Below are 26,565 nucleotides of genomic sequence, written 5' to 3'. Positions count from 1 at the left end.
ACACTCGAGAGCCATCCGCACTGGACCTCTTCTGGTGCGAACTACAGTGGAGTTTTATCTCGCATAAGAGGCTTTTGTTTCTACCTTGTTTGTTGCATGTAGCTAGCTAGCTTGGTTGGCTGTCTCCTGGTTGTAAATAGCCTTACTGCCAGAACAATTCAGTTCAATGTCACCATGAGGTCCATATTATGATTGGTTCAGAGTCTTTAGCTCCTCAGATTACTCCAATGATTCATGACATTATTCATTTTTTTACTTTTTTTTTATTTTAGTGAAGTAATACAGTGCATCAAACACTGCAAATATGCATGCTTATTACAAGCGTATTGTTCTTATCACAATAATAGTAATTCCTCTCAAAATGTAAGCCGTCCCCAGCAATAGTCGTGGAACTGTTCCACACTGCTGGGGATCATGATGTGGACCGTTTCCATGCACGGATAATTTAAGGCGATGAGATCCAAACTCTGGAGCACTCCTAAGGGGGAATCTACGGAAACGCCTAACCACGAGTGAACAATTCATCCGAGTCTGGGCTTTGTCAAAGACTAAGGCCTCGCATCCAGACGAGCCCACTGGTGCGTGTACAGAACACATCGCCCAATTTCACAGCCGAGATTTTTCCGCTAAAGGTGTCCACCTTGATCCCCCGCTGTTTACGGCACAAAGGAACTTTTCTTGCATTTCCCTGACAGTGTAATGCAACAAAATATGTGAAGCACGGTAAGCCGTTTGCATATTGAAATGGCCGCGTTCTCGGCAGGAAAATGCAATGAATTTGTTTTTCCCTGGTTATGTCGAAGGCTTGCCGTTGCTCTGACGACTTCAGATTGCTCTGCTTGTGCTGTTGAACTCTGTTCTTGCCAGGTGAATGCAGTGCCTCTGCAATGTTTTATATTCATGGAATGCCTTCTGGACTCCAAGAGGGTGAGTTGTGGGTGTCTGGCTGTCATAAATCTCTGCCTCAAGGTGTCTTTTTTTTTATTTAAAGAAACCATCTAGATAAATTATTACTATTACCTAGAAATCTTTTTTAATTCTACCAATGTACCATAGCCTACTATACCAATTGGTTTAAGTACATTGACAAAATGAATTAAAAAAAAAACTAGAAAAGTAGAAATTTGGTCTACTACACTAGCACTATATCAACCCACAGAAAATATGTACCAAAAATAAAACACCCTCTGACAGTGCTCATAATTGAACTTTAAGCAAAGTAGTATTTCTCTTCATTCAGAAAGCAAATATGCTCACCTCTATATGTATTAAGGACACCCTATGCTTTCCTAAACATTTTGATGGCTAATATGATTTAAATGAGTTTAGCAGGGGGGAGGTGCGCCGGTTGGGTTGGTTTGGGATTGGGATATCAGGGACTGAAACTACGGCCAGCATATGGAAAAGGATTATTTAATGCCTCGCAGATTATAATGGTCAGTTTGTTGAGTGCTGTTGTGTGTTTCCTCGCGATTAAGGACACAGACAGCCGTTTACAGACAGTTGTTACATAACTTTATGGGAATAAAAGCTTACTCATACTTGACTTCACATGTACCCAGCCACTGCAGATGCCACTCAAATCACAGATTACTAGATTGCTATTTGATGTGTTTATCGTCCAATATTGTTTACATTGTTTGGGTGTGAATTAGCAAAAGAACAAGGATAGACTGTTGCAGTTTGTGTGAGGAGCCCTCCGTTCAATCCCCCTACATCAAAAACAACATCCGCGTATTATGGGAGAAGGAAAACCTGTAATGGAACTGAATACACGTAAAAGGCTGCAATGTTTCACTAGTTAGCTGTCACTATGAATGTATTCCCCCCTACCCCAAGCACCCCCCCCCCCCCTTTTTTTTTGGTTTTTTGGTTAGAAAATCAATAACTTCTTAGAAATAGATTTATGAGCAGCTCAACCGGTTTACCGGAATGCATTATCCCGTCTCCTAGGTGCATACATACCCTCGAATAATTATGGTATAATCCCGATATTTTTTCCTTAATATTATGTAGTTCTCGTCGTTGATCGGGAAACAGAGCGGAAGTTTTATTGATAGGCTAATTTTAATCAAGTACATTGAAGCAGACAGTTTCGTGCGCATGTGTTAAATTAAGCACTCTCCTATATTTTCTAAAACTACAAATGTGTCGGAAATGTATCAAATTTACTTTCGCTGTGAGGGCGGACGGTTATCTCCCACCGTCCCCTGTGTTTATCAGCAAAGATAAGGCATTTAATCCTCTTTGGTTGCAATCATTCAAGGGAGGCGGAGCGGCTTTCCGATTGCGTATTCATTTCTCTGACTGAACCTAATGTGCACTGCGACGTGTCGTTGACGGACTTGGAGAAAAACTATCAAATGCATTTGGCTGTTAAAACCGTGTAGTGCAGCGTTTCCCCGGATCAAGCGGATGAGTCTCCGGCCATGACTCGTCCCAGGTATCCCAGTTTTGGCACGGCGCTGATATTTCTGTCGGTTGCACAGCTCAGCACAGGTAGCCATTCACTTTTTTGTGTACTTTCTTTCGTGTTTACTTGTGCTTTTCCCGTTTCAGCATGTTTGGATAAACGTCTTAATGACGTTGACTTCTTTTTGTGCATGTACACATGTTGATGGTCTACTCGGTGATTCTTGTTTATGGATATATTTAGATATGTTTTGTAGTCATGTCGTTTTCCTCTCAGGTCTCAAAAATATTTTATGTCCTACCTCCCATGTGAACACATTGAACATGCGAGCTAATTTCAATATTTCTTGCTAGAGACTAGTTCGGTTACTGGTTCACAGACTCCAAAGTGTAACTTAAGGCAACGCACTGAAACCTTACATAACCGATTTAGTCGGGATCAGACGCCTACCATTGGAACAATACAAAATACCAAGGGATGCCGGTACAAGTGGTCGAACATGTGTTGACCGACATGTACCGGTGTTCGGCGCAGGCTACTGCAACGGTGTGCTGACGAAAAACAATTAAAAATAGATTTATGAAAATATGAGTCCTAATTCATGTAATTTATTAAAACACAGCTTTTGCATGCTAGCATTGCATATGCTGCATATAACGGCATCCGTTTTAACATGAGGCTACGTACACACAAGCATATTCACTGTAATAAGAAATTACTAAAGTGAAGGTATATATAGGCCCTACCTTGATTAAAAAACGACAAGCTTCCCAGTGAATTGACATTGTTGAAATATGTCACTCGTTAAATTAATTGACTGGAATGAATTACGTTACTTTTTCATTGTATAAAACATATTGTATCGAATGATTTTATTTGCAAAGATATTGAGTATGATGTTCCTTGAGATACTTTAGAACCAATAGGTGAAGTTTTGGTAAGGTTCTTGTGAAGTATGTTTTGTTGATTGTACTTTAATCTCCCCCCACGTGTCTGTAATGCACTGAAGACAGGCTCAATATGATTGCAAGTGTTCTGTGTAAATACGGTTTTAACATTATGAAAATCTCAAACTCTTTATTTGCATCCATTTAAATCTGCAAAGTTGTCAGTCATGAAGTTGTACTCCTCTAATACCTGAGCAGTCAAAGTAAGCATGGCTGAACCAAAACCCTATTCTTCACGAAACTGGAAAGCATAGAAGCAGCAACAAATATAAACAATGCTGTGTTTAAACATGGTAGGCTATGTATTAATAAAAAGCTTAACTTTGGTATGGATGATTGGCATTAGTGCTTGAATAAAATCCTAAAGATCAGCTAAAAGTGTAACCTGTAAACTTAGCTGCAAACCAAAGCATAACATGGTGCATGAAGTCACAGACCTTTCGATCGGCAATTCCTGTAACAGAGTTAATTGAACATTGGTAATGCATGGGTGGAAATAAGCCATTTTCCTCCCTTTTTTGTCCATGTAAATATTTAACTTTAAAAGAGTCGAACTATGGACTGCGGCCCATCTGATTTGCTAGCGTTTCACTGTGAGTGGTTGTTTATAATTTCCTAGATAATGTTGAGAACGCACCATACCTGTATCAGTTATTTGGTGCCTTTTAGAACTCAGTCATTTCATGAAAATTTTTTGGACAGAACAGGCTTCTTTCAATCTGTTTGTACAGTGAGCTCATTTTGATGGGAACTTGGTATTCAAAATGCTCTAACATGTATTGGGTACTTTTCTTGACATATTGATTTGTGCATGGCCACCATCCTCATAATGTTTCTTACCTGATTCTTAACATGCTTTAACATTACAACAAAGCTCAGCAATACTTTTTTATAAGTAGTTTGTGTGGGTTATAGCCTTCAAGTCATTCAAAGGTCCTCAAAAACCAGGATTGGACCCACTGTGGTATAGAAACAGTATGCGTTGTAGTGCAAACAAAATTGACATTGACATGTATATGAAAGTGGCAACAATTATGTATGCACATATTTTGTAATATTTATATATGTTTCTTTTTATTCTATATTTGAATGTATGGGCACCTTTTGCATAAAGGTTGGGTCACAGGAAATTAATTAACTTTTAAAGAATTTACATTAAAGGCTCAAAATGTTCAGAAATCCTCCCTTAGAGGCTAGCAGTTGAAAATATCAATTCAGGTAGTAATTCATTTATCATTCATATTTTCATGTTACAATACAAAGGAACCTCAGAAACACAAAAATGGGAAATATTTTAGAACTAACCTTGAGGTTTAGTTTCTCTGATGGTGATGGAGAGTTTCAAGCATTTTATTGAATTTCTCTGTTTAGAGATTTTGGAACAGATTTGTGAATTATATTTTAAAAAATCACACCATAGCCATGGCTGCAATATGTCAACACTTGAATGATCAGAACATAGTTCCTGGGCTCTTTTGGAATTCAGGCTTTTCACCTTGCAGCATGAATCGCTCGTGAGAGGGTTGTGTTGACAAGGTTGTAGCTTTACTGGTTTGACACATTGAGCTACATGGATTGGAGCGCTAATGATGAACGATATTATGTATGTAATTTAAAGCTCTCAGGGAAAGCCCTGTAGGTTTATAGTTTTGTATGGGAAATGGAATGAAATGCTTCCTTACGCCAGTGTAGTGCATGTCGTCCCTCGACAGAACAAAACTTGCTGTGTATAATGCAAGTTCCATTCTCAGCAGTCAACTTAGCCAAAGACATAGGTACGGTGTACAAGCAGTTGTTTAGCCATGTTAAAAACTTTCCACATTTTAGCCAGACTTTTGACAATTTCTGTTTTAACTCTGTCAACTCAGGGAATTCATTGAAATTGATACCATGAAGTGAAAAATTAGATGATGTTCTATGATTCATTTTCCACACATGACTTTAAATTTTAATTAATTTCCTGAATTACTTTTAATTGAAATGGGTTTTACCGTAACTGATTTGAAGTTGCGCTTCATTGTAATATGGAGTGGGTCAAAGTAGGCCTATATATTCTATTTATATATCCCTGCTCTTGTTTTCCGATAGTGGAATGACCTTTTCCAATTGGTGAGCAAGGCCAAATCACTGTTTTTTGCCGCGAAAGTGTAGGACCCACCTTTTGAGACTACATTAAAAAGTTTCTGTTTTAAAAAGCCAGCCTTTCTCTCCCTTGATTTTGAAGGTCATGAGAGATGCTACTTCGGGGTGCCACTTATGTAATTGGACCTTTGCTTATCTCTAGCTGTTGAAATCCAAGTTTGTAAGTAGCTGTCGCTAAGAACGTCCGCCAAATGATGAAATTGTGAATTGAAAGTGGGTTGTCGGCTCAAAAGGTTTTAGAACTCTTGGAATAATGCTGAGGCCAGCATTCAGAACTATCGGCGGGGTACCTGTACGTTTATTGACAAAGCCAGATCGGTGTTCAATCGACAGCTCTTCAACCCTAGTCTGTTTTGAGCTGTTTGGAGGGGAAAAAAACCAAAGAAACAAAAAACAAAACTTAAACGCAGATAACCCCAGACCACAGCTGGGAAGTATTGGCTTGGATTACTTGTCGGGACGAGATAATTGTAGGTTTAGATCAAGCATGTAAAAAAAAATAATGGTGTCATAGTATATTATTTTAGTGACAGTCTGCAGTAACTTCTGTTTTGGTCTCCTAGGACACCTGTACCTTGCTTGTTAGTCCTTTTCAAATATAGACCTGGAGGACATCTGAATGTCAGATAAGTCAGCATGTTCTCTGAGCCATACCCGAACTCACAGTACACAGTAAAATGCCCTGAGTGTTAATTCAACTCTAACAGTGTTAATTCAGCTCCTCCCTATGTGGACCAAAATGTTATCTCTTGAGTTGAATTAACACTATTACTGTTGAATTAACACTGGGCATTTTACTGTGTACAAGCACTGTGACTCTCTGAGGTCTTTCCCAAACTGGAGCTCCAAAGAATGATTTATTATCCTGCCTTAGTGATTGGCCTGTGGAAGCCTATTGTAATTCACCAAAGAAAAGGTAAGCTTATTTTCAGACTCAAGGAAGAGCTGGAGCGGGATCCTTTTAATCTTGCTCTTGCGACCCAGGGAAGTTGGCCAATGGGCCCATTTAATAAGGCTCAATGTCAAGTCTATCTCTGTAGTACACGGAGCCACCGATCAATAAAAGAGATTGTAATATTTCCATCTTTGCGAATTACCCTTTAGAATTTACAGCTGGCTGTGTGCATTAGCGGAGTCGTCCTATACTCTGTGGGATGGGGTCCCCGTGGGGTCGTTAGTGTGGCTCAACACAAGCACCCTCTCCAGGGACAAAGTCACTCGAGGAGAAGAATCGATCGGAGCTTCATTTCACCTAATATAACTCTTCCGTTCTTGGACCTGTTTAGAGTGGAGCTCTTTTATGGTATCACTTGCCAACATACAAACCCGTGTGTTGTCTGTAAACAGACGAGTGTGGTCCGCCACTAAATATGTGTGTGTATGTGTTTGTGATGTAGGAAGGAATTGGGATGCCTCTAGTTTTTCATATTTTCTTGATTAGGTAGGATAGCAGCCGAAACTTATTGTAATTACATATCAGCTAATCATACAGCCCAGCGGATAATTGTTCAGTCTCTACCATTAAGGTGCTCGATCTCAAATATGTGATTAGAATGTTATTAACTGAACATTCTAATGCTGATGTAACAATCTCTCCTGGTAATTGTAAGCAATGGAGTTCTAGAACACTGACTTGGAATTTTGAAAACGCACTCCAAAAAACCTACCCTTCAGAGGGTTAACCATTTATGACATATGAACAAGACTCTACTACCTTGCGTGGAGCGCTGTTAAATAAGCATTCTAGCTGTGATAATGTAAAAGACCTATTTTTGTCTTCGCCAGGACTTTGGGCAAGCGTGCTAACACGCCTGCGGTTCCGCGACACACTGTCAGGTGGGGTCATTCGGTTGTGGGAGTCCCCCAGGCTCGCCTCAGGCGCAGGTGAGCTGAGGCAGACGGCGCAGAGGTGGAGCCTGGTCTCGCGCTGCGGACCGGCAGGCCTCCGCTTCGCCTCGGGCTCTGCCCCAGTAGGGCTGGAGCAGCGGGAGGGACTCCAGATTATCCGGGTGTTAAGCTAAGCTGCATTACACCGCTGTTTTTTTTCTGGACTGCGGGAGGGCGACAGGCATTACGTAAATCGAAACCCGGGTTCTTCAAAAGAGAAAGCGAGGAGTACGGCGGTTTCCGAGGCTACCCGTTTCTTCAGCTCGTCAAGCTCCAGCCTCCAAACCTTCAAGCCGAACGAATATCCGTACGACCGGTTTTCCGCAGGGAGCTGTGGCTGTATCTACAATCCTAAAACTGCATTGTTTGCTCGGTTTAACGTTAAATAAAATTTGAATCATTGTACACACCTGTCAGTCAATGTACGTGCATTTCCCACGGTCTTGTCTCTTAAAACACATTTTTAAGAGACAAGACTGTGGGAAAATGTTTATAATCTCTGAGCTTCCAGGTGAAAACCAGCCATGTTCACCTTTTTCTTAGGAGGTCATCTGTGTGATCCTGCAGAGGTCATGTTACAAATGAGAATAGTTATCCGAGGTGCGCTTTAATACAAACAAGAGCTTCATCAGTGTGCTGTCCTGCATGAAGACAGTGCCGCAGTGAGTACTGTCCGAGCTGCAGCTGCCTGCACAGAACTGCATCCCTCACAGAACAGGTGTTCAGCCCTGGTGCATCCCTCACAGAACTGCATCCCTCACAGAACAGGGAGCGGTTTCACACGGTGTTCAGCCCTGGTGTAGCCCTCACAGAACAGGGAGCAGTTTCACATGGTGTTCAGCCCTGGTGCATCCCTCACAGAACAGGTGTTCAGCCCCGCCGCGATGCTCACGCCCGCCTTTCTGCCCGTGCTCAGGTCTGAAGTGCGTGTGCCAGCTGTGCGCCAACAACACCTGCGAGACGGGGGCGGACGGGGCCTGCTGGAACTCCGTCATGCTGATCGACGGGAAGGAGGAGGTGGTCAAGTCCTGCCTGTCTCCGTCCGAGATGAAGGGCCAGGTCTTCTGCTACAGCTCCAGGAACGTGTCCAAGAGGAACTGCTGCTTCACCGACTTCTGCAACAACGAGACGCTGCACCTCAACCCAGGTAAAGAGCGAAAAAAAAACGGAACCGGAAGCAGAGCCGTTTTGGGATGTCCCCAAACTTCGCTGTGCCTAGACGAGTGGACCGCTTATCCGATTCATATCCTGTGACATAACGGTGTCAGCTGAGGTTGTTTGCTGGTCAGCCAGTTATCTGGCAGTCGGGGTTTATAAATACCTCGGCCCGCTGCGGTGTGAGTGGAAAGCTCTTCTCAAATCTCCTTAGCGGAAGGTAGAGCTCATGGATCAAGCATGCTGAAGATGCCATTGGCTTGTTTTTTCCCTCCTACCGTAGAGTCTGCGATAATGTAGAAACGACGTGCAGCTCCACGGTCACTTTGGTCGGCTGCCTGACGTGAAAGCCAGGACATAAACAAGGGAGGTTTCAATCTGAACCATGAACAACTATTTGCAATTCAGCATTTCCCCTCTGTATAGCTTGTATGGCAATTGGTCCCTTGATTAATTTAGAATTAATAACTTTCTTACATTTTTTTGTTTTGCAATATTTGAATGAGGGGCGCAGAATTTTAGGCCCCTCCATTTTGGAATTTAGTTCACTTTGCTCTTATTCCACTTACATGTCCCCAATAAAAATGCGCTTATAGCAAATGAATGATAAAATATATAAATAACCGAATGGAGGCCCTGGCTGTGGAGCATTTCCATGAGCAGCTTGCTCTGGTTTAATGACCGTCTCCCTGGTTACAACACTGATTAAATGTACTGAGGCAGAAGTGATTCTGGACTGCAGAATGCTGAATGCTAGATCCTGTTTCAGCGGGAGGTTTGTGGGATATGAATTGTTGGATAATCGCGTGCTTTGAAAAAACAATGGTGACGGCAAAAGCAGTTTGAAATGTCAAACAGTTGGCATAAAGAACATAAAGAAACAAGAAAAGTTTCATGACATACAGTAACTTGGAATAGTTGACTTTCTGAGGCCTTATTTCAGTCTTATTTTTTTTTGTTTTTGATAGATCTAGAGACATTTTGTGTATATAAAATATATTTTAGATAGTTACAAATGTTTCTGATGACCTGCCCGGCTTACACTGGCTACATTGGGCATTCTAAGATTCTTAGTCTCAAGCAAGAAAATACACCATTTAACTCCAAAGCAGTTTGCACAGCAACTTCATGCATTCTGAGGTTTACGTATGTATATTACCCTGGGAAGAATGTCATTTGATCTCATTTTCAGTTGGGACTAATTTCTACAGTGCATGCAGACTGTCGACCGGCATATTGTAAAAAAAAAATATTTATTTATAGGCCTATTTGTTTATAATTGTGAATCAATGCTATGAGATGAATGTGTTCGTATGAACGGCCTCTGGAAACATAGTGTTGCTGAACATATGGCTTTGAAGTTACTCTAAGTGTATTTTCTTGCTTTAGACCAGGAACCCCTGAATGAACCTAAACTAGGTATCTAGCCTAGGTAAGTTGTCTGGGCATCTAGAACCTTTGTATGTATTTAAAATATTCCATTACACTGCATAGGACAATAAAAATACACCAAAACTGAAATAATTCGTGTAACTGAGGCTAATGATGTTGCAATATTTCAGCACACACTGTTTAGCCTACTCTTCTGTGTTTGGCAGTAATTGTGACCTTTCAGTGGTGAAATCCTGAGATATCCTATCTGTCTTTGTTACTCCCTTCGCTGAAAGAGCTCTACTATTCTCTCGCTGGAGGACACAACCTGTTTTCATTGTACAGAGATCACAGTACATTGCTGTTTTTAAAAAAAAATGTGATGACAGTTGGTCAGAACACATGCCTGATTATTTGGTTATTCAAAGAAGGAATGTACTGTACCTACGGTACTGTAATTTGAAAACAATTTCTTAATTTTTTTAAGAAGCATGCTTCGGGCCGTACCGTTTAAGCCTGTATTCGTCTGTAGGGAGGAACACTGACAGCCAAATGACGTTGAATAATCCGATGTGTCGGGTGTGCAAGGCTTGGACGTGTGGAATTATACCGTGTGTCAAAATTGACAGACCTGTGATGGGGAGAATTTTCCTTCATTTATTTTATAACCGCACTTATGATAATTGTATTCATAAGTAGGGATCAGACAGCTTTGAATGATGGGAAACTGTGGAATCGTTCTGTTGGTTTGAATATTGTCCAATGGCTTTGCCACTTCAGCATCTCAGGTGTCGTAAATCTTTGTTTCAAAGTGTTGCTAAAATCAGCAATTTTTCCTGTTGAGCCCACCCCCTTTTAACGGCTCCCTGATTGGATGGAGAACCCATGTGCAAAAAGTGCTGGAAACAATCTCAGTGGAGATGTGTATTACGTCACTGGTCTGAGATAGCTCTCGAGATAGCAACAAAAAACCTGCAGATCCTTGATATATTAGTATTCTTGGGCTATTTGATCTCATTGCAACTTTTGATTCTGTTAATAATAGAATTTTCCTGAATGAGATGGAAATTCTTTTGGGGGTCTTCATATATATCTGATTCTCTCTGTGCCTGCTTGGTTCAGGCAAAACCTCACCAGAAACTGTTTTGTCACTTTGGGCATACACATTGACTGAAATGTGTTCAGAGGGCAGCATTGGATGCGATTGTTTCTATCAGGCAGCCTATCAGAAAAGGGAGAAGGTGCCCCATTGGCAGCCTGCATGCTCTGCAAATTTAGTGCTGAGGTTAGTGTGACCGAATCTCCTGTGGGAGACCCTGGTTTGAGGTTCACCTGTGTGTTATTCTTTATATTTGCACATCGAGCTGCTTGGCATAAATACAGTGAGATAGATGGCAGAATTATTCACCAATATCATGCAATTCAGTCCAGGAGAAGAGGATTCGGAGGAAGGAAGTCTTTATTTTTTTGGTCATTAATTTTAATTTCAGCAATGTCCCCAGTCTCACAAAATGTAAAAATGGGTCGTTTGCCCAAATATAATATATTTACGTCTCGATAGCAGATCAGGCTTGCACTGCCTACTGCAAATGACCCCACCTCCACCTTTTCCTGATTAGGCACCTGGTCGAACTAATCACATCTAATGCTGCCCCCAGAAAGCATTTCAATAAATTAAACTCCTACGTGCGCTGGCAAGTCTGAGTAAGCCACAGTTGCACACAAGGTCCCATATGGTTCTGTTCAGGGTCTTATCATTTCAGTAATAACATGACAAATTCCCTGCTAGCCAAAGCTATTTTTTTTTGGATGTAAATTTCAATTTGAAGATATAGATAAAAGAACTCCTGTAACTCCCTCCTTCATCAAAGAGCCTGCTCATGCTTTAAGTCTAATTCTCACAGATTTTGAAATAGGCTTGAGTGATGGGGGTGAGAGGGGCTCTGTCTGGAACGAGTAGTCTTCTGCATTTGATTGGTTGGACAATATTTGACCTGCTCGCATTTGTGTTCTCATCACGAGAAATGCTTAATTCACAAGTTCAACAACATCCTGCAGCGCGTGTTCTAAGATATGCTAGTTCAAACCGATTGGTTTCTTCTACTACTGTCACGTTGGCGAAATTGTCCATGAGAAACATTGTCAGTAACTTTAAATTCATGGTAGTTACTGGAAAAACCCAGAATATGCTATTTATCTCTCACCTGGATTCATTCATTTCTAGAGCAGTCTCAAGCACTCTATGAAGTCCGCAGGCTGGAGTTCAGCCTGAAGATGAGTATGCTACACGCTGATGAAGCACAAGATTTGTGGAACACTGCAATCCCACTAATGCCTCCACAGGCTCTGAACCTAACTCAGTGCAACAGGACATTGCGTTTGCATGGTCGCCAAAAAGTTATTTGAAAATACACAATGCAATTTTCCTTTTTTATAGTATTATTTTTTTCGTTCTCTTTTGCTTACGTGAAGGTGTACGCTGTTGACTTGGAATGGAATCGGATGACATCTGTTTGGGAACGTTTTCTAATCTTCCATGAACTGGAATGACCTGTGAATGTGAAAGTATAGGGGACTCGCATTACTGTGTAGGATTTGGATAAAAGCCCAAATGCAGTTTCAGCATGCTTTTTTTCAAAGAACTGTGGAAAAATGTGCACAGCTGTTTTGGGGCTAAATCTGTGCAGTGTGTACCAGGTTTTGCTTTCTTTATCCTCAAGTCAGTTACTTGGACCGTGGAAGGGGGACGGATCTTCTTTTGCCATGTAAACCGCTTTGTTCCAGCTGGAGACAGAGGTTAACTATATTTTTATGTGAAAGAGCAAGAACTTGAACATGTTACGAAATGCTCCGTGTTGATTGTTTTCCAATCTTTGACTCTATGGCCCCAAACCTTCCGCGGGCTCGTTTTGCAAGGCCATGGTTGCCATGGAAAAAGGAAAATTCAGGGAACTACACCAGCGAGGGTGGATTTTCGGACAATGATGGTCTCTATGGCGAAGCAGATAGCCGAGGTGTCCTTGTTGTCTCGCTACATTGGAAGTCAAGGACGGCAGTAAAAATGTGCAAACAAATGTTGCGATGTTCTTGAGACGATGTTCTGTATCGTCTGCCAGGACGCTTTGCTATTCAAATCTCCAACCAACTGTATCAAATGAAGGCCGCATGGGAGAACGGCCATTAGCATACTCTCAGATTGAGGTGATAAACTAGTCGGATGAGGTGCGCGGCATGAGCGCGCGCGTGCACCCTTTGATATTTCATCTCCACATCATATTAAGTTTAATGGGAGCGCAAGGCGACGGTGGTCGTTTGTGGGTAACTTGCGTATTCCGGTACCGTGCTTCTTACAAGAAAAGAAGAATACATATGTACATAAACATGTTGAAGCAAAAGCCAAAACGACGAAAAAGACTTATTTTTATCCAGGAGGATATTTCGCAGATGAGCAGAAAGAATAATAGCAACAGGAAGCCTGTCAGCTGGCTTTCTCAGGCTACATTAGCTACGTACATTAGCTCCACTTAAACGAGACGCTAGGCGCCCGCTGGATACCTCTGCCCCTCAGTGACAGAGTGGCCTCTCCTCCAGTCGGTGCTAGCTGTGTTGACCGCAGGCTGTAAAATGAGCTCGAGCCGCAGTCACGTGCATCAGGTGTGCCCACCTGCTCCAGCCGTGGTGCTACTGGTGTGCAGACAACTGCCAATTCCGGTATTTTTCTTTCAGGGATTATGTAGAAGGGCAAATAAAAATGTTTGACCAAACATGGTAAAACCGTTGGCTGCAGTCCCTGTAGCATGATTTAAAAGCTACCCCGCTTCTTGTAATGGGTTTGTTTTTCCTGTGTACTTCCCTGTACTTCCCATGTGGATGCGAGGTGGCTCATTTAGTGGCGGCAATCGGAATTTACGCCAAAAAAAACAGTTTGTTCTTTATGTGTTCAGGACTCCTTCTGCAAAAAATATCTCATTGACATTGTGAATCTTAATAATAAATGTCACAAAATTTCAAAATGAGAGACGTTTTGCAATGCTGTTTTTTTGGCAAAGAACAGCAGTTTCAAAATTATGATTGTCACTATTTATTTACTTGGCAGACTCTATTCTCCAGGGCAAGTTAAAGTACAGTGAATCTGATGATGCAAGTGCAGAGTAAAGTGCAGGGTGTAAATGAAATTCACCTAGTGTTCTGATTTTCTTCCTGAAGTACCCTGTTTGGCATATTAATGCTGACCCTATCTGAAGAACCCATTGACAATGTTTCCTTTTACTATGTGATTTCCTGCGGTTGGAATATGGTGTGCATCTGCTCAGAGGAAGTAGTATTCAGCATCCCTTGAATTCACGCAATCAAAGTTTGTGAGCCCCTTGTTCATCTGAAAGGTCTTTGCGCTGGATCCGATCCAATCTGCAGCGTGCTTACTTGAAACGTGCTTGCTTACCAGAAAAGCTGTTGTGTTGACAATATGTTCCATCAGACCCACTTTAACTGCAGGTGGAAAAGGTAATGAGATTTGGGATTTGATTTCAGGCTTGTCAAAGCCTTGTGGCATCCATGCCATGCAGGAGCCATAGAGTCTTCTCTGTTCAGTGCTGGTGCAAATGCTTCGCTTCATTTATAAGTTTTGGACATTTTGCTGTGTGTGTGTGCATGTGTGTCTACAGTGATATAATATGCATGTACCTATGGTATGCGTAACATATGCACACTCAAATATTTCATAAAAGAGTGTATACATGTTTTATGCACATATGGTCGGGTTGGAAGTAGGGTTGTAGGCCCTACTTGGTTGCTTCTCTGTAAAGTTAATACGCAGTGCGTTAGATTGGTAATATATATTTGTTTCAGGATATACAATATCACAGAACTTCTAAACAGTGTAAGTTGTATTTAACTGCAATTCTCCCGTGCCCATTTCAATTCTCAGTTCATTGTGAAGTGAGAAGCTGGTAGAGATTCAGTGAAGAAGGGAGAAAATGTAAGGCCACTAGAGGGCGCCAGGTTCATAGAGTGTGTGACAGTTGTGGGTAATGGCCGTTCGCAGCATGCATGTTATGTAGGGAGGGAACGGGACCGAGTCCCCAGTGCGATGGTGCCCATGATGTGTTCCTCTGTGTGCCCGGGCAGAGAGGCCTGCTGGAGAGGCCAGCTGGGGCCAGCTGGAGCTGGCGGCGGTGATCCTGGTGCCCTCCTGCCTGCTGTGCGTGGGCATCATGCTGGGCGTCTGCACGGCCCAGGGCCAGCGCTGCGTCTACAGCCGGGCCCGCAAAGGCGACGCCGAGGAGCCGCTGGACGACCAGACGCTCATGTCGCCGGACAAGTGTCTGAAGGACCTCATCTTCGACATGAGCACCTCCGGCTCCGGATCCGGTACGGGCCGCAAGTACTACGAAAACCTTCGCCTTAAACTCCGCGCCTGCTGAGACATCGACCCTAGTCGTCTCGAAAGCGCTTCTCCCTCGGGTCGGATCTTCGATTTTTGAGAGATCGATCGAATGAAACCGAGCGTTTGGCTCGGAAGTGGAGCGCGTCGCGCTTTTAACCGACCGCTCTGTGTGGCGTGTGATTCGTTGGAGCCTTTTCTCTGAATCTCTTTTTCTTATCTTGGCCCGAAAGCAGTCGATCTTATCGATCTGATCGATTCCCTCCTCAGGGCTCCCGCTGCTGGTGCAGAGGACCATCGCCCGCACCATCGTGCTCCAGGAGATCATCGGGAAGGGCCGATTCGGGGAGGTGTGGAGAGGGAGGTGGCGGGGGGAGGACGTGGCCGTGAAGATCTTCTCATCGCGGGACGAGAGGTCCTGGTTCCGAGAGGCGGAGATTTACCAGACCATCATGCTCCGGCACGAGAACATCCTGGGTTTCATCGCCGCAGACAACAAAGGTAGCAATGCTCAAAGCTGCAGAGTAAAACGTCCAGTGTTAATTCAACTCTTAACAGAGAACATTTAGTCCCAAATTCCAGAGTGGGGCCAGATGTCATCTGTTAAGAGTTGGATTAACACTGTTAGAGCTGAATTAACACTGGATGTTTTATTGTGTGCCTATAATTTCACCTGGGTAATCCATTTTTGGGTTTACAGCCGAACATCACATGGCAAAATGGTTCTAGCTTAAAAGGGGTACTACTTCAAAATTAAAACATATTATCTATTACATAGAAATACCTATTGTAAGGTAAGGGACCATTTTAAGGTAAGTGGAATTTTTCTGTGGAGATTTCAAGATGTTTTTTTTTTCATATTAATACACATTCATAATTCATTCAGTGTTATTATATGTACTGTTTCTGCTTCCACTAATGGCAATGGGAAATTATTTATGGCAAAATAACATGATGGGTTTATGTCAGAGTCTTTCCACAGTTAATCTCAATGGAGAAATGGAGTATGAAATGATCTTTCTCCTCACAGATAATGGTTCCTGGACCCAGCTGTGGTTGGTGTCGGAGTACCACGAGCACGGTTCCCTGTTCGACTACCTGAACAGGTACTCTGTCTCTGTGGACGGGATGATCGTCATGGCTCTCTCTATTGCCAGTGGGTTGGCCCACCTCCACATGGAGATCATTGGTACTCAGGGTGAGCCCTATGAAATGTAATATACTGACTATAATGTAATATGTATAATGTAATATATATGATGTAAATATGTGGAGCTTTTGGAGAATAATAATGATAGTATATTTTAGAGCAATATATTTCAACATATTAAAGTGACAATGGTTTGTAAATTATTTGGCAATATATTGTGAAGTGTAGCAATATGTTGCGTATATGTTTATTTTAATATATTCTCAAATAAACTCAATTTCTCCAAGAAAACCCTTAAGGATTTGTACTTAAAGTAATAAAAAGTATAATCTCATTGTAAATAACAGAATAAGGCAAAACAGCCTATTATTGTACCATGCTTATGATTAATCGATGTTCTGATTTTGATTAAATTTCAGGCATAGACACCAGGACTTTGCACAGACAAATTATTGGCATCTGTCGTACACATCCCTTGTTTTAGTTATGATGTTCTTCAGACAGATATTCATTACAGCGTATTTGTTTGGTGTGTCTAGCTGTAATGACTTCCCTGGGTTGGCTTGGTTACTGCACTTTGCCACAGATTCAGATAAAGTGGGTGCCAATTTAAGGGGGACTAAAAAAATGATAGATATTTTCTATTTATAATACAGTCGTTTCCATGCACTTTTGTAACTTGTGTCACATCAGTACTGAAACTCTATATACATTCAACAGTAAAAGCTGCAAATATTCCCTGATCTTTAAAATAACTGGATGGGAATCTGCTCAGCCCCTCTGCTCCTCGTGGCCCGTTCAGTTAACATACAGATACATCCTGATCAGGTTTTATGACTGGATGACTGGGTTCAATACAAGACATCTGAGGAAGTAGAAATAAAAAAGAGAAAAAACGATACAATGTGATTTTTTTTACCCCTCTAATTTTCCTTTGCACAACTCACAAACTCACCAAAGCCATACTATAGATTTTCTCATATTTACAGTAAGGGCAAAAAGTGATTTAAAACAAAAAAAAAAAAAAAGATTCAGGAGTATTTAGGAAAATGTTTGTTGTTCTGTCTGACAGGAAAGCCAGCGATCGCTCACAGAGATTTGAAGTCCAAGAACATCCTTGTGAAGAAAAACGGCACAGCTGTCATCGCTGATCTGGGTCTGGCTGTGAAACACGAGTCCATCACCAACACCATCGACATACCGGCCAATCACAGAGTGGGAACAAAGAGGTGAGAGCATAGCCAATCAGGGGTTACTAGCAGACCCTGATATGCTTGTGCATATCCATAATGCTAGTGCTCATTTAATTCTTCTCTATGTGCATACTTTTGTTGAATTTGTTTTTTTGTCATTTCTGAGTCTTCAAATGAACCAAGTTAAGTTTGCTAAAGCGATGATACTTTAGCTAATCTGTGTCCTCCTCTCACCACATGCAGTTCAGAAATGCCAGAATTCAAGTGTACCCTGCTGTATTTCTAAGTTATTGCTAATAACTAAAGCGTGCGGAAAGGTATTAGTGAAATGACTCAGAATGTGCTTGCAGGGCTCAAAACATTGTGTCCATTTGAAAGGATAGATGCGTCATTGTTTACCATCTCACTGAAAGCACATGTAATTAGGAGCTAATGAGTTTATTGACTCCAGGTACATGGCCCCAGAAATTCTGGATGACACAATCAATATGAGCAGCTTTGAGTCATTCAAGCGAGCGGACATCTACTCCTTGGGCCTGGTGTTCTGGGAACTCGCACGAAGATGCTCTGTGAGAGGTACGGGAGTTAATATAACCTTTAAAGCGGGGCGAACCAAGTTTAAACGGCAATGTTTGTTTCGCCGAATTGCTGCAGTCCGCCCTCTTCTGGAACAACGCAGTTCATTTTGGCGTGGTAAATAAGGGAAGCGACACAAGATGCGTAATACATAATGCACGATAAACCAATTGAATTATCATTTTGGATGCTGTAAACCGCCCTTTGCCATCCTTAAGAATTCAGGAGAAGCACGGGTAAATTCTTTACTGCAATTTGTGTAAAAATTACAAGTCACAGTAGAACTGCTGGAATTTAATCATCTTTTTGGGGGGAAAAAAATGATATATGCCATTTTTAAATTCTGAGTGATAACAGTTGAACAGAAGAATTTATTTAGCAACAGTAACAGCCATAAAAGACAGTTTGTGGATAAGTCTCCGTAGGGTGTCGCATGTGTGTTCTCTATCAGTAGTGAATTAACACTAGTAAATTTACAGAATTGTGCTGTACATGTACAGCGTGAAATAATTGTGTACTCATGTACAGTAAAATAGTTTTTTTACTTTGTAGTTTGTCACAAGATTATGATGCTAACCTTTTCATCTATTTTCATGTTATTGGTATTCATTGGTGTGGGTTGTTTGTCGTTTTCCTGACATTGGGTAACATTAAGGATATAAGGTGACAAATAAATTCCAGTATTGAAACTAAATCTAGAATCTTATGAAACTAAAAAGATTCTAGTCCAGCAATAGGTTTTACATTTACTGCATGTGTGTGACCTCTGCTCTGACAACCTGAAGGATGTGGTTTATCTGAAGGCTAAAGAACATCAGCTCCTTGTAGGCGTATTGAAATTCATGGTAAAGAAGTGTTAGCAAAATGTGGCACTGGAAGGGATTTAGTTAACGTTATATTGCCTGATGAAGAAGATGTAGGCCGAACTGCTTAGTGGGCAAGCAGATTGTCCATCTTTTTCTTATTTTTAAAAAACCCGACTGAACCGGATGACCATTCTGAGAAAGCCAAGCTGAAGCATTTCCTGCGTTCCACGTGTATCTGTTCTGGTATGTGTGTGGATTTGTCCATTTGTTTTGTGTTGTTTATTGATTTTACTGGGATTCCAATTAAATAATTTAGTAAAGAACATTTCTAATCATATATTTTTGATCTTACATCTTAAAGCAGAGATCAGCAACTCACGGTCCTCAAGGGCCGAGAACTGCTGGTTTTCCACCCTCCCTTTGCCTGGGAGTCAGGGGTGAAGACAGTCTGCCCAATCAGTAGCACTAATTACCAGGGAGAAAAGAAAACCAGGGCTGGATTTGGATTCGAGGGCCAGAGTTGATGATCCCTGCCTTAAAGGGTTAAGCAACATGATTGCTCTGGCAACAGTGTACTGCATCTAGCCCTGATATAAGGACAGATGGTAAACTTGAAGGAGAGAAAGCAAAAGTCTCAAATTACTTCAGTTCTTTTTATACTCCAGTGGCTAGTGACCTTGTATTGAAACTGCCCCCAAGCTCACAGGAATATGGGGGTGGTCACCGTATAAGATCTTACTCCGCCCTAGGGCTGCTGGGGAAGCGCTTCATAGAATAGAATTTCTTTATTGTCATTGTACTGGTGCATACAACAAAATTCAATTCACTACTCTTCAGTTTCAGTTAACAAACTTTCCATCTTACTAAAACAGGTCAACATTGCTAAGACAACAGATTTATACAACATAGTTTCTGAGAGATGGTGTGGACTTGATAGCTGCATCTTTAACTCTCATAATAAATCGTTCACTGAGATATGGGGTTTTCCCGGATGATGGCCCTGTCATACAGTATTCACTTTATCTTCACATCCTGAAGTAAGCTTGACTGCACAGATTTTCATCAGGGTAGACAGTCTTTGTTGTCCATGGGTATTACAGAGATAGGACTTCACTCTCTTCAGGAGAGAGAAGGGCCTTTCAGCCAACATGCTTGTTACAGGTTAACATTAGCTTCAGGAGTTTGACTACTTCTAGCAAGGTGCCAAATAAATTGTGAATGATTGTCTCAAGAATTGGTTTACTGTGTCCTTGTTGAGCTACGACTTGGAACACCTTTAAACACCCTGGATAATGTCCAGTTTTGGAGTAAGTCTGTCCTTGTTTTAATGTAATTGAAGCTTTCTAAAATTGGTTTTGGTTTTTAGATTTGTGAGAGTATCTTCGTTGTTGCTGTTTGCCAGCTAGCTAGAGAGCTGCGGTCAAAAATTTCACAGTGTCGCTAGCAGGAATCTTAGTCTGCGTGACAAGAAATATGACAAACCTAGCAGATAATGTTGACGGCTGCACATGCTTGTTTTCGCCGATTATCATTGGCTGATAAACCAAAGAAGGCTTGCCTCCTCTAGATTATTTCACAACGCACGCTGATTATCATGTAAAATGCACAACAGTATTTGGTTAATTTCATTACCCAGGTAGGCAGATCGCCAAATGCCTCCGTCTGCTTCTTTTGAGCCCCCAGTGTGCATCTCACCGCACCTGTCGGGCTCCTTCCAGTCTTCAGTGTGCTGCTAAAGCCAAATTGGCAAAAAGAAATTCTATTTTTTTCTCAAATTTCTCTGAGGAGCATAGGTAAACACCACCTGTCATATGCACAAGAAGGTTTATCTTAGGTCAGCAAAATGTATCTGTGTGCTCTATGAAATTACAAGTTAGCGTTGTTTCTGGTCCTGTATGTGATTCTTTACAAAGGCTGTGCTAAGTCAGCAACAGTAAGGAAGTGTGTGTCTTTATCTGTAGGGACCTGTGAAGATTATCAGCTGCCTTACTATGACATGGTGCCTTCAGATCCATCGGTGGATGACATGAGAAAGGTCGTCTGTGACCAGAAACTGAGACCCAACATCCCCAACCAGTGGCAAAGTTGCGAGGTAAGGGAGCCTTGTGTCTAAACTTACGACTGTTTTGTGAGTTGCTTACAGTTTTGCTTTGCTTCCGTTTTGCCTTCACCAAATTACTTAAGATAGATTTCTTACTTATGAAATTGTGGCTATACGGAGATACAACAGGGAATGTAGGCAACATAAGAGTTCTGATTTACTGAATGGAATTTACTGAAAACATATTGAAATTAAATAAATGATAATGATATTATCACACGTCACAGTACATTTGCAGATATGCTAATTAGTGTCGCTTTCATAAATATTTAAATATATGTTTTTTTAATGAATTCATTGCTGTGAAAATCTGTTAAGTGCATTTTCTAGTCCAAATATGCATACAGTGTATTGTACCATATTCCATTCCATTGCACTTCATGCGTTGACTTGTACACAGGCGGCTTTGCGCGTGCATACTGAGCGTGTTGTGCGTCCGGCAGGCGCTGAGGGTGATGGGTAAAATCATGCGAGAGTGCTGGTACGCCACCGCCGCCGCCAGACTCACCGCGCTGCGCGTCAAGAAGACCATCTCTCAGGTGATCGTCATCAAGGACGTCAAAGACTAGCCGCCGCCTCCGCGGACGCGAGCGCGCGTAGCGGGTCCGGTCCAGCCCTGCCGGGTCACCCGTTCCCGGCCCGAGGTCAGACGCTCACCCGTAAAGGCGCCACGGCCGGTTTCTGCCTGAGGTTCGAACCATCTTACTTGCTCTTTGGCGAGGGGGGTGTCGAGATCTCCACAGTGGGCTGGGAGACCTGTTAGATCGAAAAAAACTATTCACGTGTACAGATTCCAAGCTACCTCAAACGTATTTAAGTGGCCAAAGCTTGACGTCGTGTGGACATTGAAGCTGCTTTTCTGCTGCAGGTGCGATGCAGGCCCATGCGTGTATTGATTGTAATGGATAATGTTACTGAGTAACATTCCCACAGCTCTGCCTGAGTGTATAGGATGTTGCTGAGTGTGAAGGACAAAGCCCTCTGCCTACATGAGTGCAGCTTCTGCCAGAGTGTGGATCAGACTCATCGCCCATTGGCCACCAGGACAGCCTCTGGTGGGACAGCGTTCCCTATTGGTACTATGGAGGAGCTGCACATTTTCTCCTGGTTAATGAGACATTTAGCCATTTTTTCCCGTGCATGCGGTAGTCTGCTGTATTATACCAATCTGGAGAAAGTATTCTGTAGATTCCAACCCGCTTCAAGCACCACCAGTAGCAATATTCATTTAGCCTTCAGTTTATTTTCATGCTTTTTTTCTCAGCTGCAAAGCGACTGTTACAGATATGTATGTAACAGTCGGATGGGATATTATTAGACATGTTCTGTTTAGATTAATGTTTCCTTCCACTTTCAGTTTCATTTGTGCATCAATATGCCCTCATGTTTTAGAGGATAGGGTTTGCTAACATTCTAGATTGACCTGCTTGTACACTCCAAATTAAGTAGAACAAAAAGACTTTAAAAAAGTTTATTTTTTGTGTTATTCTGAGACTGTGACTATGTAAACCTTCTGGTTGTGGTTGCAAGAGAGAAATGTTAAGTCCAAACCTGGCCTTTAAATCAAATGCTGCAGTAGAACCTACACAATGCCAATGTAATGTCCGATGTGTCAATAGCACAAATGTGTATCTATTTTATATTTTGTACAAACATAGTTTTTTTTTTTGTTTTTGTTGCTTTTTGTTGCACTACTCTGTAGCTTTAAGCTACTTGAAATATTATACGTACACATATTATTTTATTTAACTGTATTTTTCTGTACATTTTATTGAAAGCAATTTGAAATAATGTGATCATTTATTTTTGTAAAATACATTTGCTCCATTGAATGTGAAGTATATATGTAAACGGATTGTATTTCCCATCAAATGATTTGATTGGTTTAAACATGCCATGTTATTGCTGCTGTCTTTCCGTAGAAAAGAACTGCCTGATGTGAATCTTTGATATCTTACTTTTGGGTGATTTTCCAGATCTGCTTTAGTAGTTCATGAGTTGCGGTCTTATTGTGTACTTTGAATACGATTTTCCCCAGTTAGAATTAGAATAGCCTGTTCCTTAAAGCACCTGCACCATTGGAATGCGCTGATTATTAAACTGAGTGGCCTTCATGAAAGGGAGTTAGAACTAACATGCAAAGTCACATGGTATGATAGCCATATTGGTTTAAACTGTTAGTTTTTTACAGGAATGAAAATGCTTGAAACGGAGTCATGAATTTTGGTAGTTTCCACTTCTGATTTAGAGCATGGTCAATTCTCATCCCACAGACCCACATGCCCACACACATTGTACCCACTGTGTAGCTTCACCTCATTTGTGCTACATTTTAAATACATTATCTTTGCCCAAGGTTCTTCTTACACTAAATAGAATGTGTATTTTATGCTACATGACTTGATTACAAGCCAATGAAATTGCACAATTTCACAATTTTCACATTTGCGCTATATACTGTCTAGTATATCGTATCTATTGAAGGTACCATTCCTAAAATTGCATGATCATTAAATAGCCATCCATCGAAATGCAAACTAAAACTAAAACCAAACAACATGGCAACTAGAAAATAATAAATGTTTAGTTTGTGCTGACACTTTAAAAATGAAAAAGAAGAAGATGGAGTATCAAAATAACTCATGCAATAGTTCCAAAAGCAAATATGTTGTAGGCAATACAATGTGTTCTCATAGCAACAGTTTTGGCAATATGTAAGTTCACCATTATCGACTACAAATAATGTCTGTTCCTTAGGCATATACACTATGTCTTTGAAACATATTTTCGCCTTTCTCCTCTTACCAGCATGTTCTGGTGTAGAGACAGATCACATGACTCAGTGGACCTATTGGATTATGAGTAAAATACTCAATACTCATCTTCACATGAATTGTCTGGCCGATGTGAAATCAGACATAAAGCTCTTTGTTTTCTGTTATATTTAAACTGTAGCTGCTTAAGAACCTGTAGCAACAAGGAGTCCTGGGTATGTGCTTTACTCCTTCTCAAGTGCTGCTATAGTCCTTTGAGGCATCTTGGATCACATAGTTTAGGATGTTCATAATCAATAACTTTTAATGTAACTAGGTGTGGCCTCTTGTCAAGGAAGCAGATGTTTCAGTGCGTTTCTGTAGTGACTCTGTGGAGTCATTTTGCTTGTGACCTAGAGCTCTGCTTATCTGTACACTGAGCTTTAACAGCTATTGCAGATTCCTTGTGGGATATTGAATAAATTGTATCCAAAAAAAAAAGGCGGTTAGCAGCAAAACAACTTGTGGTTTGCTGCCCCGTATACATAGCAAAGGGCAGTATTTCAAATATATGTATTTGCAATGTGTATTTGGATTTGTGCCACCTGCAAAGCAAAGTATTTTACACACAAGTTTTGTAATTCTGATATTACTGTCGCTGCTCGAGTTTGATTGCTATGCCTGTGCATTTAAATTGGTATATTGCTGGGCATAATGTCACTATATCCCAAACTAATGTTCTGTAGTGTCTAAACTGAACTCTTATCACTGTCTCATGGTGTTTTTCAGTACGTAGAATAATATGTGCCAGCTGCTGATTATAGCTGATCCAAAGGGAAACAATGCACTGCTTAAGTATTCTGCTGTCTGAGTGTTGGTCATGTTAAATGTTTTGAGATTATTGGAATGTACAATACTGGATACAGTGTCTCAGTATTTGTTATATGATATATGAAGAGAACTGTTTCTGAGTGTAAATGACACAATGTTTTGTAAGTTCTGCTTGTACGGCTTTGCAGAACTGTTCTTGTTTAATCTGTAGTACTGGCTTATTTGTGGAACATTTTCTGTGAATGTGCAAACTTTAACTTTTATGTATTCATATTGTTGCCTACTGGGAAAATGGCAACAAAATAAGATGATTACGTATAGCAGGGGTGGCCAGACTTACGTTTTTTGGTTTTAGACCTGAGAAACTGGAAGATTTGAATAAATGTTATGCTCAGCGGTTTTAATGAATTGATTATGTGCTGAGTAACAATATAAACCAACAGACCCTGTGGTTCTCCAGGACTAGGGGAGGCCCCTTCTGATATAGAACTCTGTATGATCAGTGAAACTGCGGAGTAGGGTTACTGTGGTTGAGTAACGTGAAAATTTGCACAGACTTCACGGTATTTCCAAATTTTTGTTGTCCTCATTACCTCTGTCAAGACTTCAAGCGAACTCCATCCCTGTGCTGTGACCTGCTCTGGTTGCCTCATAGTATGTGTCCAATGCAGCCAGCTCCACATGCTTGGGATACAGGGATACAGTAACTAAACGTTGTTGCTGTTGACATAGCACTTATTTTTCTCGTTTTGAAAGTCACTCATTCCAAAGAGAAGAGACGTTGTGAAACGTTTGATGGAGATCGTAAATCTGCCAACGTTGTGTAAGGCAGGATTTAACATTTTGGCAATACTGTTAAATTTTATGACTTCCTTATGACTTTTCCACAGAACTTTTTGATTCGCCCCTAATGAATACAAGTGCCCTGAGTTTATGTGAGAGGGAAAATATTGTGGAACCACTGCACTGTGGGAGCACTGTGGAGCCGCTGTTCCTTTTAAAAGCTGTCGCTCCTAGCTTGAGAATAGCCTTTAACTTGCACTTTATTGTGATATTTGAAAGAATGTTCTGGAGCTCCAAAAACGTGGATTCGAGGGAAAAAGATGCCCTGGGAGAGAAAACGGGGGCTTCAAAAGATAAAAATCAATGATTGTCACCATGTGCTTATCTTGTGACTTTCAGAACTTTGGACAGGTTGAAGTTTCTGATTTTTGCCTCCTTTGCCTGGCTGAAGTGCCCTCGAGGCCGTCAGTCCTGGACTCAGCTCAGTTTTAAATATTAAAATTCCACCTCTTGTTATTCAGCGTACTACCAAATGACTGTGGCTCTTGCCAGCAAGTGTGCTGTTCTGCCCGGACCACCCAATCTGTTTCCAACTATCCACGATCTTAACTAATGTGCTTAAGTTGTTACCCCTCATTTCAGATTTCAGAATCTGAAATTAGAGGAGACGAGCACCTGCTACTCCGGAATTGTTATTCCACGCTCTTAAATTCTTTCTAAAATTTTACTGATGGCAGTGAATGCTCATTTTGTTAAACACTTATGGGGCTAGCTTCATGTCCATATAGCAATGTATTACCCGTCTCGCTATATGTCATGTAAAATTAATTGTAAAAAATGTATGTGCACAGTGTACGAAATAAACTATTTTTTATTGACATATATTGTTGTGTTGATTAATCCAAAGAATTTCAGTGTCTTATTCCCTTTGAAGCTCATTTTTATTTTTACTCCAGTGCCATGGTGACAACCTTTAAACATATTAACATACTTGAAAATATTGCCATTGTTATTTTGTGCATATTACGTTATCTTTGTTATTTTCTTAATGAGTAATTAATACAAGGGTGCATC

At 41.2% G+C, this 26,565-nt stretch overlaps 1 protein-coding gene across 1 annotated transcript; it reads left to right on the top strand.

Annotated features, from left to right (window-relative positions):
* The first annotated feature begins 2,137 nt into the window (after positions 1-2,137).
* Positions 2,138-26,371, top strand: LOC118214622 (activin receptor type-1C-like). Its single transcript, XM_035394736.1, has 9 exons — positions 2,138-2,499; positions 8,306-8,536; positions 15,043-15,285; positions 15,569-15,799; positions 16,329-16,496; positions 17,521-17,677; positions 18,093-18,217; positions 20,985-21,115; positions 21,568-26,371. Exons 1-9 carry the CDS (start codon positions 2,430-2,432, stop codon positions 21,691-21,693), a joined length of 1,482 nt encoding a protein of 493 aa, XP_035250627.1. The 5' UTR covers positions 2,138-2,429; the 3' UTR covers positions 21,694-26,371.
* Positions 26,372-26,565: the final 194 nt, after the last annotated feature.

Source organism: Anguilla anguilla, chromosome 15 (assembly GCF_013347855.1).
Source record: "Anguilla anguilla isolate fAngAng1 chromosome 15, fAngAng1.pri, whole genome shotgun sequence".
NCBI classification, from domain to species: Eukaryota; Metazoa; Chordata; class Actinopteri; order Anguilliformes; family Anguillidae; genus Anguilla; species Anguilla anguilla.
This window is presented reverse-complemented; position numbering and strand designations above follow the sequence as displayed.

Bases quoted from the DNA above. Each gene is read 5' to 3' on its own strand.
- LOC118214622 (XM_035394736.1), top strand. From the start codon at position 2,430: ATGACTCGTCCCAGGTATCCCAGTTTTGGCACGGCGCTGATATTTCTG. The intron at 15,286-15,568 runs GTACGGGCCGCA...TTCCCTCCTCAG, and splicing joins CACCTCCGGCTCCGGATCCG to GGCTCCCGCTGCTGGTGCAG. The intron at 18,218-20,984 runs GTACGGGAGTTA...CTTTATCTGTAG, and splicing joins ACGAAGATGCTCTGTGAGAG to GGACCTGTGAAGATTATCAG.